The following is a 17,054-nucleotide window of genomic DNA, read 5'->3' as shown; positions in this document are numbered from 1 at the left end:
AGCAGTGAAGAAGCAGAGTGATTAATTAAATGCACATAGTGTTGTTTACATGTGTTGTGTAACAGTCATTAATCACTAAAACTCATCCACTCTGAAATCTCATCCTAGAAAAGATGCTTTCTGTATATACAGACAATCACTGGGTTCAGCTGCTTCATCCACACTCACAGATATTGACATTTGATGCAGCGACTCTTGCAACTAGCAAAAAAACCGCAGTAACATTAAAGTGAACATTTTGGCAAGCTGTTCTTAAAATAAGGGTAAACAACTACACTCTGTGGCTCTGATTATAACCCTGTTGCTGTCAGAACGCAGTCTAAAGAAAACTGTACATATTTGTGGAACAAGTGGATAATCACTTTTAAGTGGAAGGAAAGCCATTGCTACTCACCGCTACAAAATGCCGCAGCACATAAATAAGTGTACCCTGCTGAGCTTTCTCAGAGAGCACCTTATGAAAAGAGACAAACTTCTTGGTCCCAATCTCAGCATACAGAATCACAACTGGCACATCTGTTTTATTGACTCCTGGATGTGTGTGATCAGTCTTGTATAAATATGGTTTTGGCCTGCAAACATTTTGAAATAAGAGAGACAATTGAGAGATTTGTATCAAGAGCATTCTTAACTCAATCAGACTAATTATAAAATCGTCGAATCTAGCAAGACAGTGCCATTCCATGTTACCTGCCTGCAGCTGCCTTCAGGAGCTTCTTGATGTCCTTGGTGCTGCAGCTATGCTGACCATGGATGGACACAAAGGCAGGGCAAGCCTCAGGCGGAGGCTCATCACTGGCTATCTGTTAAGATTAAGGGGAAGAGTAATGTTTTCTGTCATACAGGCTAAAACATCATTTTAATACTGCTGATCTGTGGTTTAAGTCTTAGGGTTTACACACAGTAAAATGTATCCCTGTGAATCACCAACACAAAATTTTGCCTTATCATTGCTGAAACCAAGGCAATTTAAAGGCTACAGAACTGTGGCTACAGAGTGCACTGAAAATGCATAAACCAATACATTTTCAAAGTCAAATTAAAACAATTTAAAATTTATGTTAAATAGAAAATCATGGTGGGTGTCTAAGAATGTACCTTTAATGTATTACTCCAAATTGCTGCAAAAAAAAACTCCTATAACAGTAGGGAAATATATGGTAAGGACCGGCAATGAGTCTCACTCTCAATACATTAATGTTCAGTCAATTAATAACTATTGCTGTAATTAAAAAAATATCTGATGTAAGCTTATGTAAATGTGTATGCTGAGCTCCACAACCACAGTTTTAAATACAATAATATTATTATTTCTTTTTGGCTATAAGGCTATAATAAGCATGCTGGTGAAATTATCTAAGAGTAATACAAAGGACAGCAATGGTAACTGCTAATTACTGAATCACTTATTTTATTCATTAGATATTTTTGTGAAACTGTAACCCAAGTAGTTTTGTCAGAAAGCGTTGTTGAAATGTAGCATTCAAGACAGAAGTTAAATAATGGCAATTGTCATTAAAGGCTCTGCAAAGGGATTGAGAAATTTATAAATTATGGCCTGCAGAGCACTGTGACTTGATTCCCAAGCTGCTTCAAGTTATTTAAAGCTCTAGTGAGTGATTTCTGTCACCAAAAAACACTGATAGTGTTGCTCCCACCACAGACTTAGCCTTTACCTCAGGTGAGCCTGCAGAGCTTTCTATCAGGACGACTCTAGGTCCATATTCCATCCATTCTCTTTCAACGTTTATTTCACCTCACTTGTATCAGAAACAGGGGAATAATTCCTTAGATTTGCTGCCGTCTCACTTTACTAGCATAGCTGTTATGCTTCTGCTTTCCCTCTGTTGATCATGACGTGAAACACATCACTCTGTGTCACCACCGACACAAAAACAAAACACTGCAATATTGAGGAACACAGAGAGAATCACGTAGAGCTGACAGGCTACGTCAACATTGTGTAAACTTATCTGACAATGGTTTGAATGTAATGGACATTTGTTTATGTTGCAAAGTTAGACACTACAGCTAACAATGTTTACTATTTGGATCACACCATACCTGATGGGATGCATGAACAGCTGGAGAGTAAGACCGCAGGGCCAGAGCAAATTTTAGAAGATTAAGTTGAAGATCTGTAAGGAACTGGCCGGCCTTCTTAATGATCAAGTTATAGTACGAGCGCACAGACTCTGTAAGACACATAACATTTGTAATGGTGAGAAACACACCTCCCCTTATACACAAATACATACAATCAGTGAACATACTTCAGCATGACTGAAGAAAGGACATGGTTTCAAACATACCTCCTTGCTTGTAAACTTTGAGCTCTTTCACCGTGTCAACAAACTGCCAGAAATGTTCGTTCCCATCTTCCCCAATAAATTCACTGCAATTAAGAAAAAAGAAAGAATTAGTCATGATTAATTTATATTACCTGCAGTAACCTATTTCTGAGAACTTTTAGACAAAAACATTGAAAATAGCTGTGCTATTAGTTTAACTGGAACAAGCCCAATTAAAATTAGACCAGTCCTTGACATCTAAACACCTTCTAAAAAATGCTGCCAGCTCATTAAGTTTCGGTTAAATATTCACTTTCATACAAAGTATGAAGCTCAACTAAAATGTTGGGTATAAGTTATTTACACAGATAACCGGTTTATGACATGAAATTGTAGTGAAGAAAGCAGCTGAGCCAAGGTAGAGTGCTGAACAAACAAAGCTGCTGAAACATGTTTATTCTCAGTATAAGTCCAAATATTGTTTCTACATAATCATATAATCATACATAACTGCAATTACATAAGCACAGAATATGATCGGTCGAGGATTTTTCGGAGGGCTGTGGTGCCGGAAGTGACGTACTGAGGGTTCGTAGTATGCTGGCCCAAGGACTTAGCTGAACAATATGGCCATCGACACCTACGAAATATAGCCTTTACCATGACATTTGTTTACTTGTTATATAGCCTTACCAGGTCATCTTGGCCCTAACCCTAACCTCACTTCTTCTCCATGCCTAGCCCTAAACCCTTGGGGTGCTTTTCCCCCCAAAATTGAGTTGTTTCTTGTACGTGATATACTTAGAAGCCTCTCTTCTTCCACTTTTGAGAGTTCTCTCAAAATCCTCTATTGTAGTGAAAACTTCAGGATTTCTAGCTTGGGGAATAGTTGCCAGCACTGGCTTTTCATTGCCAGCCATGTCTGATCACGCGACCGTCATTCCCAGGGTGTACTTACACCAGTCCCTGTGTACTACGGCCCTCAGTATGTCACTTCCGGCACCACATCCCTCCGAAAAAATCCATGACCCGGGGCTGGGCAATAATTCAAAAACATCAAATATCACGAATTCGATGTACAACAGCACTAAAACAAAGGTTAAATATATATTGTGAAAATACACTTGGATATATAACATGGAATTGTTATTAATGTTTGAAATGTGCGATTGTCGGTTGTTCGGATTTTTGTCAGTAAAGAGGTAAAAACCACAATTAGCTAAATTTTCACTCAGGAGAAAATTATGTTAAGTTTTCTCACATTACCTTTTACATTTAAAACATTTTTAAATCCTTCATTTTTGGCTATATCATGTTACCCTGAACTGCTGACAAGAAATAACTGCCCTGATCATGGAAAACACAATTTAATCCAACATGTTCCAACATGACATGTTTTAGACAGGATAAGCTAAATGGAACTCAGTCATCATTAATTTGATTGTTTACACCTGTGATATTCCTACAAGAACTGCCAAAATATCTGCCATGTGTCAAACACCTACTATAACTTTTTTCAAGCATGGACAGGAGTTTCATGTCCAGAAATGATGAGTACCTTGTCTCCAGGAGAAAAGGCGTCATGTCCCATTTTGCTTGCAGACTGGCAGCAACTCCTTTAGATGCTGATACGACATGATGTATATTCAGCAACAACAGCGACAGCACAATGATGGACCTCATCATCTCCGGTGCGACGTGTCATGAACCTAGAGCAAGGAGAGACCTCAGGGCTACACAGTCCGTCTGCCCTTTGATGGGTGCCAGTCAATGCCACGTAGTGTAAGTTGTTATCTCACACACAACACCAATGCACATATTCATGGTATTTACATAGAATTACATGAGATAAACTTATGACCGATGATGGCAAAAAACACAGATTACACAAACCCCTAAAGTGTGAAGCTACATTAGAAGAAACACGTCGGACGGATACAGACCTAACGTTACTTATCATGAATTAACTTAAACTTAAGCCGTGACAGAAAATGTAAACAATACAATGGGGTGATTTGACGAGCGCACGCCGCTTGTTACAAGGGGTAATGTAATTATAAGTCCATAAGCACTGGTTTAAAAGTTTCCAATAATATTGCTCACCACTTACTGATGCTAACCGCTTCCATACAAAGCAAAGGCTGCAGGTAGGTATTTTTGGGAAGCTAACTATACCCCAGTCAATCTGGTAAATTGCCGGCGTATCAGGGTGGCTCGCGCTGGCCGTTATACACGCCGTAAACAAACTCAGTCAAAATGAATTAAAATAAACCAAAATTGTCTAGCTGTTTGACACACCGTGTATTATTTTATTATCATGGACACTTGAGGTTGAACTGTTTTCCATCAAAATAAAATACCATGGGAAGTGAGGAATTTGATCGGGCACAGCAGCAGACAGCTAAAGAGACAGAGGCTTACTTCTAACGGTTTCCCTCACGAGCATGTCGTGTGTTGTCTTTGGCGAGTTTCCACGAACAGTTTAGAGTAATGTGCGTTAATTAATCTGTAAAAACGTGTTTTCCTGTAATGGTACTGCAATTATACACAGATAAGCAGCGATTTAACAGTGGACTGTTGGAGAATTTGTTATTATTCCTATTTCTGGCTGTGCACATTGTTTAGAATGAATTACGTATAGCTGTGTGTTTAGTATTGAAATGATTTTTTGGGTGGTTGGGATTTTTTTTTAAATCAGTTTTGAATATGTCAAAGATTAGCCAAACTATCAAATATGCCAGTTTGATTACATGATGCACAAAAAATAAATGGAAAATAACAGTTTTGTGTGTTTGTTGTTTGTGTTTAATAAATAGCACCAGTGACATCAAGTAATCAAACAGGCATTTAAAGGGTAAAATTCCTCAAAATGTTTAAGAGATTTATGCAGAAGAAATATTTATCTGTAATGTTTTTAACAGTTTTTGGAAGTGGACAGTTTTGTCCTCTAATGACTTTATAGTGTAGTAAAGACACCTGAGGGTTAATATAATAATAATAATAATATAACTATGTATTTTACTATTACTATTTTTTTATATAAATCTTATCATTTATTTGTTGTTATTTATTTAGTTATCCTATTGTCAAACATTGCACATTTTTGTTCTCAGAAACCTGTCAAGTTGATTCACTGATTCAAATCCCAGGGCATGTCAAGGGCTGGGGTTCCCCTGAGCAACCCCCCATCCCTGATTTGGGATGGGGGGTTACCAAATGCTGATTTGGTAATTTGTGACATTGTGTTTGACTTCCACAAAGTGAATTTGTTGGTGGCATTCTAAACTAATGAAATCAACTAAATTATTGCCAAAGAGGCAGCACTTTCCTACAAGTAGGCATCCAAAATCGGACACAAGCTGCTTTTAGCAAATCATAACTTCTTTGACACTGCGCAGCTTGTGGCATATTTCTGTAATTTTCTGCTGACTTTGTAAAGCCCCTACCATTAGTGAACTGTGTGTGAAGTGGAAAGTGTTCAGGTTGAGCTCTACAAAACCTTGGTAAGTTGACCACTTGTCATTTTAAATATAAAGACATAACACAACAGCAATGTTTAATTAAGTAATCATGTAATAAAAAATCGTCTTATCTAATGATAGATAAATAGATTTGTTTTGCCAATATATTGATTAAAAACATTGTTAATGGTTGCAGTAGATGTGTGACTTTGCAGCTGTTTCATTTTAATTGGTCTTCTAACAGTAAGTATTAGTCATTATGGGACTGTAAGCACTCTGTAAACTCTCCATAATCATCAGAGATAACACTCGGATGAATGCACTTCTAAGGGTTGCAGCATACCTGGCATTTATAAGTGCTTAAATCTCTGTGTTTCTGTCTCAGTCCAGTGTCAGTGTGGCTTTCTGACTTTACAATGTGGGGTATGTAGACGGGATGTTGTGAATGCTCTTGCAGCTCAACCTCGACGAGAGCAGAACGCACACAGCTTATTTGTCGGATCGGATTCAGCAGCAGCAGCAGCATCCTCTCCAAACTGCACAGCTTCAGCAGCAGCAGCAGCACAGTCTGTCAGACCGCCTCAGCCTGGCAAGGATGCGGTAGAGGATCTAGCCCTGCATCAGTCCGAGCCGTGCTATATTTGTGCTGAAATTACCCGTCACAGAAATGAAACACTGAGCCATTTAGGGACAAGAAACAGGAGGAGGGAAAACTCCTCGATTGCCTCATTTTCAACTTGACGCTGGAGAATGGGAGTCGTCGGCGCGGATGCAGTTTTACACCGGCTCCAGAAGTTGGACAGTCAAATATTTTCATGCCATGACTATTGACTTTGGACAGGATTTCCAGTGCAGTGCAGACGGCGTGCAATTTTTTTTATAAAAAAAAGACCAAAGTGCATCTGTCATTTTTTTCCCAGGTTTGTGGAGTGTTGTTATTTGATCAACAGCAATAAAATGCACCTTTAACGAATCCGAGGCATGGAGGAGACGCATGGATGCCACTTATAATTCACAGTAATGGAATAAAGTCATTAATCTTGATATAATGGATGATAGACCCAGTAAGCTCATCTTGGTTCCCATTCTTGCCGTCCTTTTTGTTATGATAGGTTATCAGTACATTTGTCCCGCGGGCAGCAACTCGTGCCACTTTAAGACTGATGGGGAGAAATTAAAGGGGGTAAGTCTACTTTCCAGTCCGGACCAGGACAATGATGATTTCTACAGAGATCAGGACCTGGAGGACGACAGCCCCGCGAGGCTGCCGTCAAAATTCAACTTCACAGACCGAGACCTCGACAGACACGTGGAGTTCAACATGAAAGGGGACGACGTGATCGTGTTCCTGCACATCCAGAAGACCGGGGGAACCACTTTCGGGAGACACCTGGTGAGGAATATTCGCCTGGAGCAGCCGTGCGACTGCAAACCGGGACAGAAGAAATGCACATGTCACCGACCAGGGAAAGAGGAGTCGTGGCTCTTCTCCCGCTTCTCCACGGGCTGGAGCTGCGGGCTGCACGCAGACTGGACCGAACTGACGAACTGTGTTCCCGTCATTATGGATAAGAAGGAGGCCCAGAGAAATAAAAGGTACACCGGTGTGTGTGTGTGTGTGTGTGTGTGCGTGCGCGCGCGAGCCCTAATTAAGTTATGAGCTTCAGGTGTTGTAGGTCCCCACAATTCCAAAGGGTTTTTTGAGGGTTAATCCTTAGTGGTCACAGGTGCACCCTTGGTAAATTTCAGTGGGAATAATACACAACTCTCATATGGACATCCTGGGGTGTGTATTTCTCGGTCTTGTCTATGTGTTGTTGTTTTTTAAGTGACAATTTTAAAGTCTCAAGATAGACCAAATGAGCCAAAACAATTTTTATAACGTGACGTATTCCCAAATTTCCCAAATTCAATCAAAAAGCATGTCATCAGATTGCTGAAAGTTATGGAAAAAATATGCCTAAATGCTCTTAGTCCTAAGGGTTAAGACTAAGGCTTTAAGGTTATAATTATTATTTAGGAAGGATTAGGGTAAGGGGATGCATTGTCCATGAGTGTCCTCAGACAAGGGTTTGTAGATGTTCAGGTTTGTCACCTATTCCAGGACCAGGACTCCTCATGTGGACCAAAGTCTGGGCTTAATGAGGCAGAACCTAATTTCTGAGCAACTGTTTTAAATTAAGATAGTGGTTAGGAGTTAAAATGAGACATTGACTAGTGACAGTTTAAGATAAGGTTTTGGTTAGGCTGTCCAAATGAATGGAAATCAATATAATGTGTGCATGTGTATGTGTAGCATAAGTATGTGTGTTCAGACATCATACATGATTTGTGACCCCCACACCAAAGAAACCACAGGGCCCCATGATGCATTCCACATGCACCTTAACCTCTCATTTTGTCCAGACTCCTGCCTTGAACCCTAAATTGAGCAGTAATGAGTATTTTTCCCCTGGAAAGTTATGCAGCAGTTAAGTCTGGAAGCTGAAAATAACAAAGCCACGTCTTTTCTTTGGATTCAGATCAGCTGGCTTCCACAAAAACAAAAGCAGATAATATGAAAAGACAAATAACGGTGTCAAAAAAACTCCCTCAGAAATCAGTTGCCTCATGTTTGTGGTGAGTAATGTTTCGTGTGTAGGACTGGGCATAATGTGATGCTATAAATCCACTTAATCCTTTACTGTGCTTGACCCCCTATATAAATTACACATGTTTGTCCTTTATGTACCCGTCCCTCTTTCACAATCAACTTGTTCCTGTTACCCAGCTGGTGCTGTTAACTGTCATTAACCAGTAGCACAAAACCATTTGCAGAGCTCCCGTCTCACAGATGAAATTACATTGTTTGTGAGAGCACAGTCCAAATGTTCCAGAGCCCTGTGGTGACTTCATTGTAACTGCATAAGCTCTAATTGCCCTTACTGAAAATTGGCAAAAATGCTGGCTCCCACAATGAGTTCACAGCTGTTGTACGACACAATGGTTTCACATTTGCTGCTGTATTATCTCAGGGTCTCAAATGAGCCCAGGAAGTTTTGCTTAGTACATGAAGTCGGCAGAGTACGTATTTGTCTCGGTTCTGGATTCACTGGCTTTTTAAATTTGCAGCCATTAATCGAGCAGGTTGGTTGGTTAGTTAGTTGTAGCGTTTAATGGCAGTTGGCATCCGTAGTGTTGCATTAGTGCCTTCCTCTGGATTTAATTATCCATTACCTTTCTCCTTCTTTTTCCTAGCATGTCAAAAGTCTAGCTAGATAGAGAGATAGTTATGATTTATAGTCCGTCCCACATTTTCCATTTATGTTAAAAGGCGCAGTGTCTATTTCAGGGTGTTCACGATGGTAGTTGCATAATGAATGATTTTTATTTGTCAGTTATACATAGATCGGTGGTTTTAATGTTGCTGCTTATTGGTAAATATCTGTGCCCTGTTTTGAAAGAGTTTATTCTCAACCATTAAACAACACTACGATTTCAAATGTCTTTTATAGGTTCAGTTACTTTTCAGATCTTATTAGTGTGAGTTTAGGAAAAAAAAGAATTGGTTTTAATCCGTCAGACCTTTGTCATCAGAGATACTGTCACAGATAAACAAAATATATTGCTAAACACGTGCTGTATTTTTGAATACAGAGAATTACTGCTTTGATAAAATACACAGTCATACATTTAGTATGAGCGTACATGATTTATTTCTTCTGTACCAAGTGTTTCCTTTAGTCGGGAAAGTGCTCACTGAATGTGACAGCTCTTCATTTCACAGCTGCAGCATCTATTCTGCACTTACCATCCTCTCACCCCTTGTTCTGTAGTGGGCTCCCGCAGCATCTATTCTGAGATTATGCTGCCTCGACCAAGACTGTTGGCAGACACACTTTGTTAGACCCCCCCTCATTCAGCAGCCACTGCACACAGCACATTTACTAATTGAGATGACTAAAAGCCTTATGCAAATTTCATTTGCATAAGGCTTTTGTGTATGAGGGATACTTTAATTAAAAGTATTTAATGATATATAAAGAAAACATTCCCTTTTTTTAAGTGTAAAAGACATTTGTAATGAAAAGTAAATAATACTTATTTTTTTTTACAAGAAATCTTTACTCTACCTGAGGGTGCAATAGGAAATACTAATCATACATCACTGCCAAATTCAGATGGCATGCCCTCGTTACACAGTTGAGAGCCTCTCAGATTGAGTGGCTGTCTTTCTGCAGTTGCAGGCATTCACCTTGCCAGCTCATGAGTAAGGGGGCGAGGTGGGCTGCAATGACACTGCCTGCATGGCACTGTGTGGCCTTTTCGGCTACAGACGGAGCGTGCAACACAACCGACACAACCACGCGGAAAGGTCGGGTGTCAGACCAGATCAGCATGTGTATCCTGCAGTGTGTTACCTCTGGAGAGTGCTGTCATTCAGGGGAGAAGTGGAGCAGGTAGGCTGACTTTCCCGTGCAGGTTTTTGTAGGGGAACATAGAGTACCTCTAAGTGCTGTGCTCTTCGGTTGATCCATGGAGAGAGTTGTGGTATTACCATATAGTCTGCTTCATGGTAACAGCTTGTTAAGATGGTTGGTTTCCCTACAAGGAAATTTCAGAAGTGTGTTCATTATCCAACTAACTTTTGTAAATTTTCTGAATGGGAAAAATGAAATCATTGTACAGTATGTAGCCACATAACTATCACGATAGCTATGTTAACGGTGTTTACATAACTATGTTTTTAAGCACTGAATAGAGTCCAAATAAAATGATAATTTGTGTAAGGTCTCACAGCTGATAATTCATATAGTATAGTACAGGGCCAAAAAAAAGCAGCTTGGTTGAAGTAACTGCTGCAGAACTCAGAGACAGGATTGTGCCGAGACACTGATGTGGAAAAGGCCACACAAAAAAAATCTGCTGCATTAAACTATCCCTGGAGCACAGTGGCCTCTCTGATTGTTCAACTGTTGAAGTTTGGAACAATATGAACGCTTCTCCATGCCCAGCCAAACTAAGCAAATGGGAAAGAAGGGCTTTGGTGACAGAAGTGACCAATGGTCCAGAGATTCTGTGTGGTGATGGAGAAACTTTTGTCTTGCTGTGTCATTAAGGGATAATGAATGTAGACTGGTGAGGGTTTTTTTGGGTAAGGCTGCAACAAAAGGAAAATATTAAAGTGAAGGGGTCTGCTTATTGCGTTTAAACTGACACATGGATCACAAAGTAAGTAGCTGGTAGGGCTGAGCAATTAATGGCCGACTGCAATTTTCAAACCGCAGGAGGCGCATTATTTGTTAAAGCCAAAATGTGTGTCAAAATATCATTTTACCCATCTTATTCTACAGACTGAAGGGAACATCTTTGTTTCTCACAGATCTGCACAAATATCACACAGTAATCACTTTAACCCTTCTGTGACCATCCTGTCGTTGCCGAAAGGATTTGGCATGCTTCTTCTCATTACTGTAACTCCTAGACTGTTTGTTATATCTAGAAAATTCAAAAACGATGGACTGTCCAGGGTGTGACCCCACCTTTCGCCCTATGTCAGCTGAGATTGGCACAGAACTCCGCGCGACCCTCATGTGGAGGATAAAGCTGTAGAAGACAGACGCACGGATGGATACCGGAAAGCAATCAAATAGAAATTGAGCTTTGTGAGTGAAATGTCTTGGAGAAAGGGGCAGAAGCACACACTCACTCACTCATTTAACATTTTTTGACAATACAATGGCCATAAAATCAATTAAATCCAGACAGCCTCATTATCTTGATGGTCATAAGAGGGTTAAATATGTTTTTCGATTGAAAATGAGAATAATGAGGTAGAAATTAAACATTCCCCCTGATATCGCGAATCATATCGCAATTCCTGTCAAAATAATCGCAAATTCGATTTTTATTCAAAATCACTCAGCCCTACTAGCTGTTTTTCAAACAATATATTAAAGATTATAGGTTACTATCAGAGAAATACATTTGATGTCAGTTTCTGTTGAATTGAGCGTAATGTCATTCAGTTTCTCATTGCAGTATTTTACCACCAGTTTTCATCCATGTGTGTCAGAAAATGTCTTTGAGATGTGATAAAACCCAACAACAATAGCAATACAGTTTTATTGTTACAGCTGCAGGTCTGAGGTGAGAAAATGTCATTATCAAACTACAGCCTGGAGTCTCCAGTGAAGCGTACAGTATACACCATGAGTAAATCAGCTTGGAAAGGGCTATCCAATCTTTCACAATATATCTTTTTTTTTTATTATCACAGTTTAATAATCTCACAATTGTACAGCCATAGAATTGAGCAGTCTTGAATATGAAAAAAAAGCCATTTCAGTTATTATTCTGCAGAAGTCATGTTATTAATGTTGGAGGAACACATGGAACCTTTATCTCACGTCACAGACGAGGATAATAAGACACCTCTTTTATGAAGCTAAAGGTCATGTGACCGGAACACGAAGAAATATTCATGCATGCAAATCTCTACTCACACAATGATCCTAGTTGATGGTTGGGTCGCAGGTCAAGGATGACCCCAGTGAAGTTACATTAATAAAATAAATGAAGAAGACCAGGTTTTCAAGCACACAGGTCAGCAACATGCAGGTAACTTGGCAGAAGAAGCGGGTGAGGAAAGAGAATACACAGCATGAACAAAAGGAAACACTGAACAAACAATGTGGGCACTGACTGGGAAAGACTCACTGGTATAAAAATGGGGAGAAAACAAGGGGAGTGAGGAACAGGTGTGTAGGTAGGCAGGGAAAGGAAAGAAATTCTGGAGACATTTGGTGGGTAGAGTAAAGCAGGGCACTCTGACCAGCAGGGCAGAATGACCAGCATTAACATGACTTAACATGACATTGATAAACTGTTGAATTGAATTAAGCAGGGTCAAAAGGTGATTATTTGGTATTATAAGTATATGTCTGTATACTGTCTTTTGTGTAATTTCACATTAAAAGGAAAAAAAAACATTCAAGAAAATAACATGTATACGTATATTTAGTCCTCTTAATCCAGTTAGGTGCATAGCTGTCAATCCATCGAAGCACGCTATAGTAAAATAACAGCAGGAATTATACAAATACAACAATTTAACCAATAAAATAGATACAAATAGAACAAATAAATGGAGAAAAAACAGTAAAGTAGACATAGCTGTTAACAGTTAATGTTGCAGATGCCGCTTCCTTATGCATTCACCGAATGTAGGTATTCTAAGATATTCTAAGAGATCTGTGCGTGTGTTTTTATGTACACTCAGATCCACATTAACATATCATGTGAAGCCAGCAGGTTATGAAACTGTCACTTTTAGGGCCAGTGTTATCACAGTGACAGATATTGATGTTGGCAGGATTTTTTCTTGTTTGTTTGTTTTATTTTGGGTTTAGTAATAAATGCACAATGAGTTGTGTGCCGCAATCTTTGCAGAGTGCACACATCTACATTTTTAGTAGTTACAAGCAAATTCTTTTTTTTGTGCTTTACAATTCATACACACATTTTTCTTTTTGGAAAAATACAAATAAGAAAGACTTTAATTCCATACTTCCATTTTGTACTTACAGTATATAGCAGGTACAGCAATTTATGATTTATGTAAGCCATAAACATGTAAAAATAGATATGCACAGCAACTGCATTAATATACAGTATGTAGGATACATCTTAAGTGCCGGCCTGTATTAGACAGCGAGCCTTTGTCCTTGTTTTTTTTTTTCATTTAATATTTCCTCCCTTTTAACTGTGGCCTCATGGTAATTTTATGCAAATGCTGATGTTGCAGTTTTTTTTTATCAGTTATAAACTCTTCATTAGCAACTTTCTTGTTGCCTATGCATAATGAATGCTCCGTTCAGAAGTACAAAGAGACCAAGGGAGCGCATGAGAAATTGAGACATGGCAGAGGATGATTCTGGACCTCTAGATCATAGTATCCTCAAGTGTCCTTTAAGGTTTTTATGTTCCAGTGGTAAGAGAGTTGTGTTTAAAGTTGTCTATAGAGACTGTAGATCGTGAGGATTAGTGTGATTTTGGGTTTTGTCTTTTATTAATCTTTTATTGATCTTTTATTGGACCAAGATCTGTGCCACAGGTGCACCCATGGTAAATTGCAGTGGGAAAAATACACTCCTTATATGGACATCCTAGGGTGTGTGTTTATAGGTTACATTCAGGCTTTACAAAATGTATTTTTTTTGTTTTAAATGGGAGTAGTGATAACTGTGAAGAAGTCACAAAATAGGCACTTTTTCTTTTATTTTTGTTCAGAAAAACGAGTATGTAATTCTAAACTTAACAAATTCAGTCCGATTTTAAATGATTTGAGTACTTTTTGCTCAGGTGTGTTTATATAGTCAGTGAAAAAAACAACCCATCAGATTGCCTATTGGTTGTACATTCAAAGAAATTAAAAGTTAAAGGTTTTTACATGTTGACACAGTTTCAGTATTTGGCAAGATTCTGTTACAAGTATACCCATTAATCTTACTAATTTTTTTAAATTAGCCTCATTGTAAAGTGTAAAAGACACAATCCAGGCACATGGGCTCACTGTTGCCCTTTGTATGATAACATGTTATTGTTAAAAGCCCTAATTAATAACATACTTAAAGGAATACTTCACCAATTCGCATTTAGCTTTGTATAACTAGAATAGAGGTAGTATTTTTGAAAGATTGTGCTTCCCAACATCAGTTTCCCCTGAGTCGAGAAATTCATTCTTTTTTTTGTTATGTGCCCACCAGTGACACTTGGTCCAAACTTTGGTCCGAGGCTTGAAACTGCAAAGCTAATTCCACATTTTTTAGACCCACTCATAGGGGGACGGGAACTCATTCCCAGAATGTAAGCGGTGTCCACCATCTTTGCTAACAGGACCAAGTGTCACTGGTGGACACGTAACAAAGAAAAGATTGAAGATATTTCTCGACTCAGGGGAAACTGTATTTTTTTCAAAAATACTACCCCAATCAGTGAAGTATTCCTACACAAACATTTAGCCTGACCTTTTGAATATGAAAGTCATGAGTGTGATACCTGAGAGCTCTAGTGTTACTATTAATGGTTGCTGTTGCCTAGAGCTTGAATGATGGATAACATTACTTTATGGGACTCATCTGCTTGGCTGGTATCATTCCTTATTCATCAGGTTTCTTGGCTGTAATTATACAACTTTACGAGCATGTAAAGCTGTGTGTCTCATCTCTTTTTAGGTCTTTTCCTACAGGATTCTTTCCTCCATCATCAAAATAACATATTCACACACACCCTTTTTTCTACAACTGTCCTGCAGGAGCAGTAATACATTGTTATTACTTACATGACACACTGATGACATGGCCTGATCCTTGGCTGAATAATACTCCACATCATGATTTATTCATGTAAGTGATGCAGAGAGGGCTACAATTACTGTGTGGTCATTAATACGTACAGCTCTGAGCAGCGAAGCATGTGTCTCTCACTCTATCTACTACCTGTGCACGACATCTCCCACTGCTGGTGCTTCTCCCTGAACCAGGCTGTGGGAAGATGTCATTATCAACCTGGCCCAAATGAACTTGAATGGTGAGAACAGCAGCCGGATTTTGCATTTTGCTAACATTGATGTACATTCTGTGTTTGGTAATTAGTTACACAGTATCTTTTCAGTTTGGTTTCATGCATCATGTGGCCAAGAGGAAAGGAATTGGGCTTGTAACTGAAGGGTCGCCAGTTCAAGTCCTGGGACCCAACAAAAAAGTGCTGCCCACTGCTCCTTTGCCCGGCTTGTGTGTGTTCACTACTGGTGCGTAAGAAGGATGGGTCAAATTCACTATCACTAATTGGTGTGTGTGTGCATAAATTACTAATTCTAATTTTTATTTCTTGACAGCTGAGGCATATTGTCAATTTAATTTATGTCCTTGGAAATAGCAGTTCAGAAAATAAATGTGACCATTTTGACTGACTAGTATTTGTTCTGTTATGAAATGGCATGATGTTTATCAGTGGGAGTTTGCCCAATTTGCGAAATGTAATTGTAAAATCGTAAAACTTTTGATGGCTTTTGTTGTTGTTGACATTATGATTATGCTCCTGTTATTAGTCTGCATGAACGGAAACAAAGTAACACTATTTGAATGCTGTGCCCTTCATCTGAAAACAGGCTCTGTCAAGCAATACGAAGAAGTATCAGACGTGACTTTGGGAGCATTTGTGTATACACTATCAGTGCAGGGGGCAATAAGCATTAATCCTTTCAAACTGCTGCACGACCGGGTTTTTTTTTTGACCAGTAGAATTCACTTCTGAAACTTTCCGTCATACTCATCAAGTCTGTGTCACTTTTCTAGTGCCTGCATAGAGGTCCAAGCACTGCTGTACTGAGAAACAAAGAGAGAGGCGTGTGGAGCTGATAGGCTTATGTTCATTCATTCATTAATTTTTTAACTTTTTGATCAGCTATCTTATGTGAAATCTACATGTATGTATGAGAAATAATAGTACTAGTTTTTTTAGTGTGACTGTAATGACGCATTTCCACCGGCTCTACTCGCCCCGCCTCGCCTCGGCACAGCACAATTAGGTTGCATCTCCACTACAAAAAAGTACCTACTTAATGTGGGCGGAGTCATCATTGAACCGCTGAGTGAAACTGCGGTGACACACAAGGGACTAGTGACTTTACCAGACTTTTATCAGACTTCTGCAGTTGTTGGAGATTAACCCACGGTTTTAGGATTGTTAAGTAGTTTTAACTGATCTACAATTCGGCACTGTTCAGCTTGATTTCTGTCCACATGTCTCCGGAGTACAGCCTCCTACTCCACGGACTACAGCGGCAGTGGTCTGTGATGCCACTCGCGATCGCCGGCGCTGTCCCTAAATACACCACTCCACTTTAAAAGACTCCTGTTAAATATAGAGGTTTTCCTGGTAGTTGTTGGAGATTAACCCATGCTTTTAGGATTGTTAAGTAGTTTTAACTGATCTACAGTTCGGCACTGTTCGGCTTGATTTGTGTGTGAGACGTCTCTTCCTGTGACGGGACTCTGGCCAATCAGCGGCCGGCAGTCTAACCAATCATCGCATAGTACCTACTACTAGCACGCTTGGAAACTCGCCATAGCAGATACTAAAAATAGTACCTGGTACCAGGTACTAGGCTAGTGGAAACGCTACTCAAACCGTGGCGAGGCAAGGCGAGGCGAGTAGAGCTGGTGGAAATGCGCCATAAGTCAGTAAACTCACTTGTTACACAATTGGACTGAGACTTTTCTTCTGTGTATTCTAAAGTCGCCTATTGAGAACTCAATGA

The 17,054-nt window shown here is 39.4% G+C and overlaps 2 protein-coding genes across 6 annotated transcripts in view; one reads left to right on the top strand and one right to left on the bottom strand.

The window, feature by feature from the left end:
- uggt2 (UDP-glucose glycoprotein glucosyltransferase 2) overlaps window positions 1-4,469 on the bottom strand; it is a 34,562-nt gene extending 30,093 nt beyond the window's left edge. For 2 of the 5 annotated variants that reach the window (XM_044015044.1, XM_044015074.1), the window contains exons 1-6: window positions 4,402-4,469; window positions 3,850-4,042; window positions 2,313-2,395; window positions 2,065-2,195; window positions 691-803; window positions 395-572 (exon numbers count right to left, since the gene is read on the bottom strand). In XM_044015044.1, coding sequence (XP_043870979.1) covers window positions 395-572; window positions 691-803; window positions 2,065-2,195; window positions 2,313-2,395; window positions 3,850-3,977 — 633 coding nt within the window. In that variant the 5' untranslated portion in view covers window positions 3,978-4,042; window positions 4,402-4,469. Of the gene's footprint in view, window positions 1-394; window positions 573-690; window positions 804-2,064; window positions 2,196-2,312; window positions 2,396-3,849; window positions 4,043-4,394 lie in introns of all 5 variants that reach the window. The other 3 variants (XM_044015050.1, XM_044015063.1, XM_044015056.1) reach the window with 3 other exon arrangements.
- Window positions 4,470-6,653: 2,184 nt separating this feature from the next.
- hs6st3b (heparan sulfate 6-O-sulfotransferase 3b) overlaps window positions 6,654-17,054 on the top strand; it is a 58,504-nt gene continuing 48,103 nt past the window's right edge. Inside the window, exon 1 of the mRNA XM_044051715.1 lies at window positions 6,654-7,348. Within this exon, the coding sequence (XP_043907650.1) occupies window positions 6,801-7,348 (548 nt within the window). The 5' untranslated portion in view covers window positions 6,654-6,800. The remainder of the gene's footprint in view (window positions 7,349-17,054) is intronic.

Source organism: Solea senegalensis, linkage group LG2 (assembly GCF_019176455.1).
Source record: "Solea senegalensis isolate Sse05_10M linkage group LG2, IFAPA_SoseM_1, whole genome shotgun sequence".
Lineage (NCBI taxonomy): Eukaryota > Metazoa > Chordata > Actinopteri > Pleuronectiformes > Soleidae > Solea > Solea senegalensis.
Note: the sequence above shows the minus strand (reverse complement) of the source record. Positions and strands in the feature narration are given on the sequence as shown.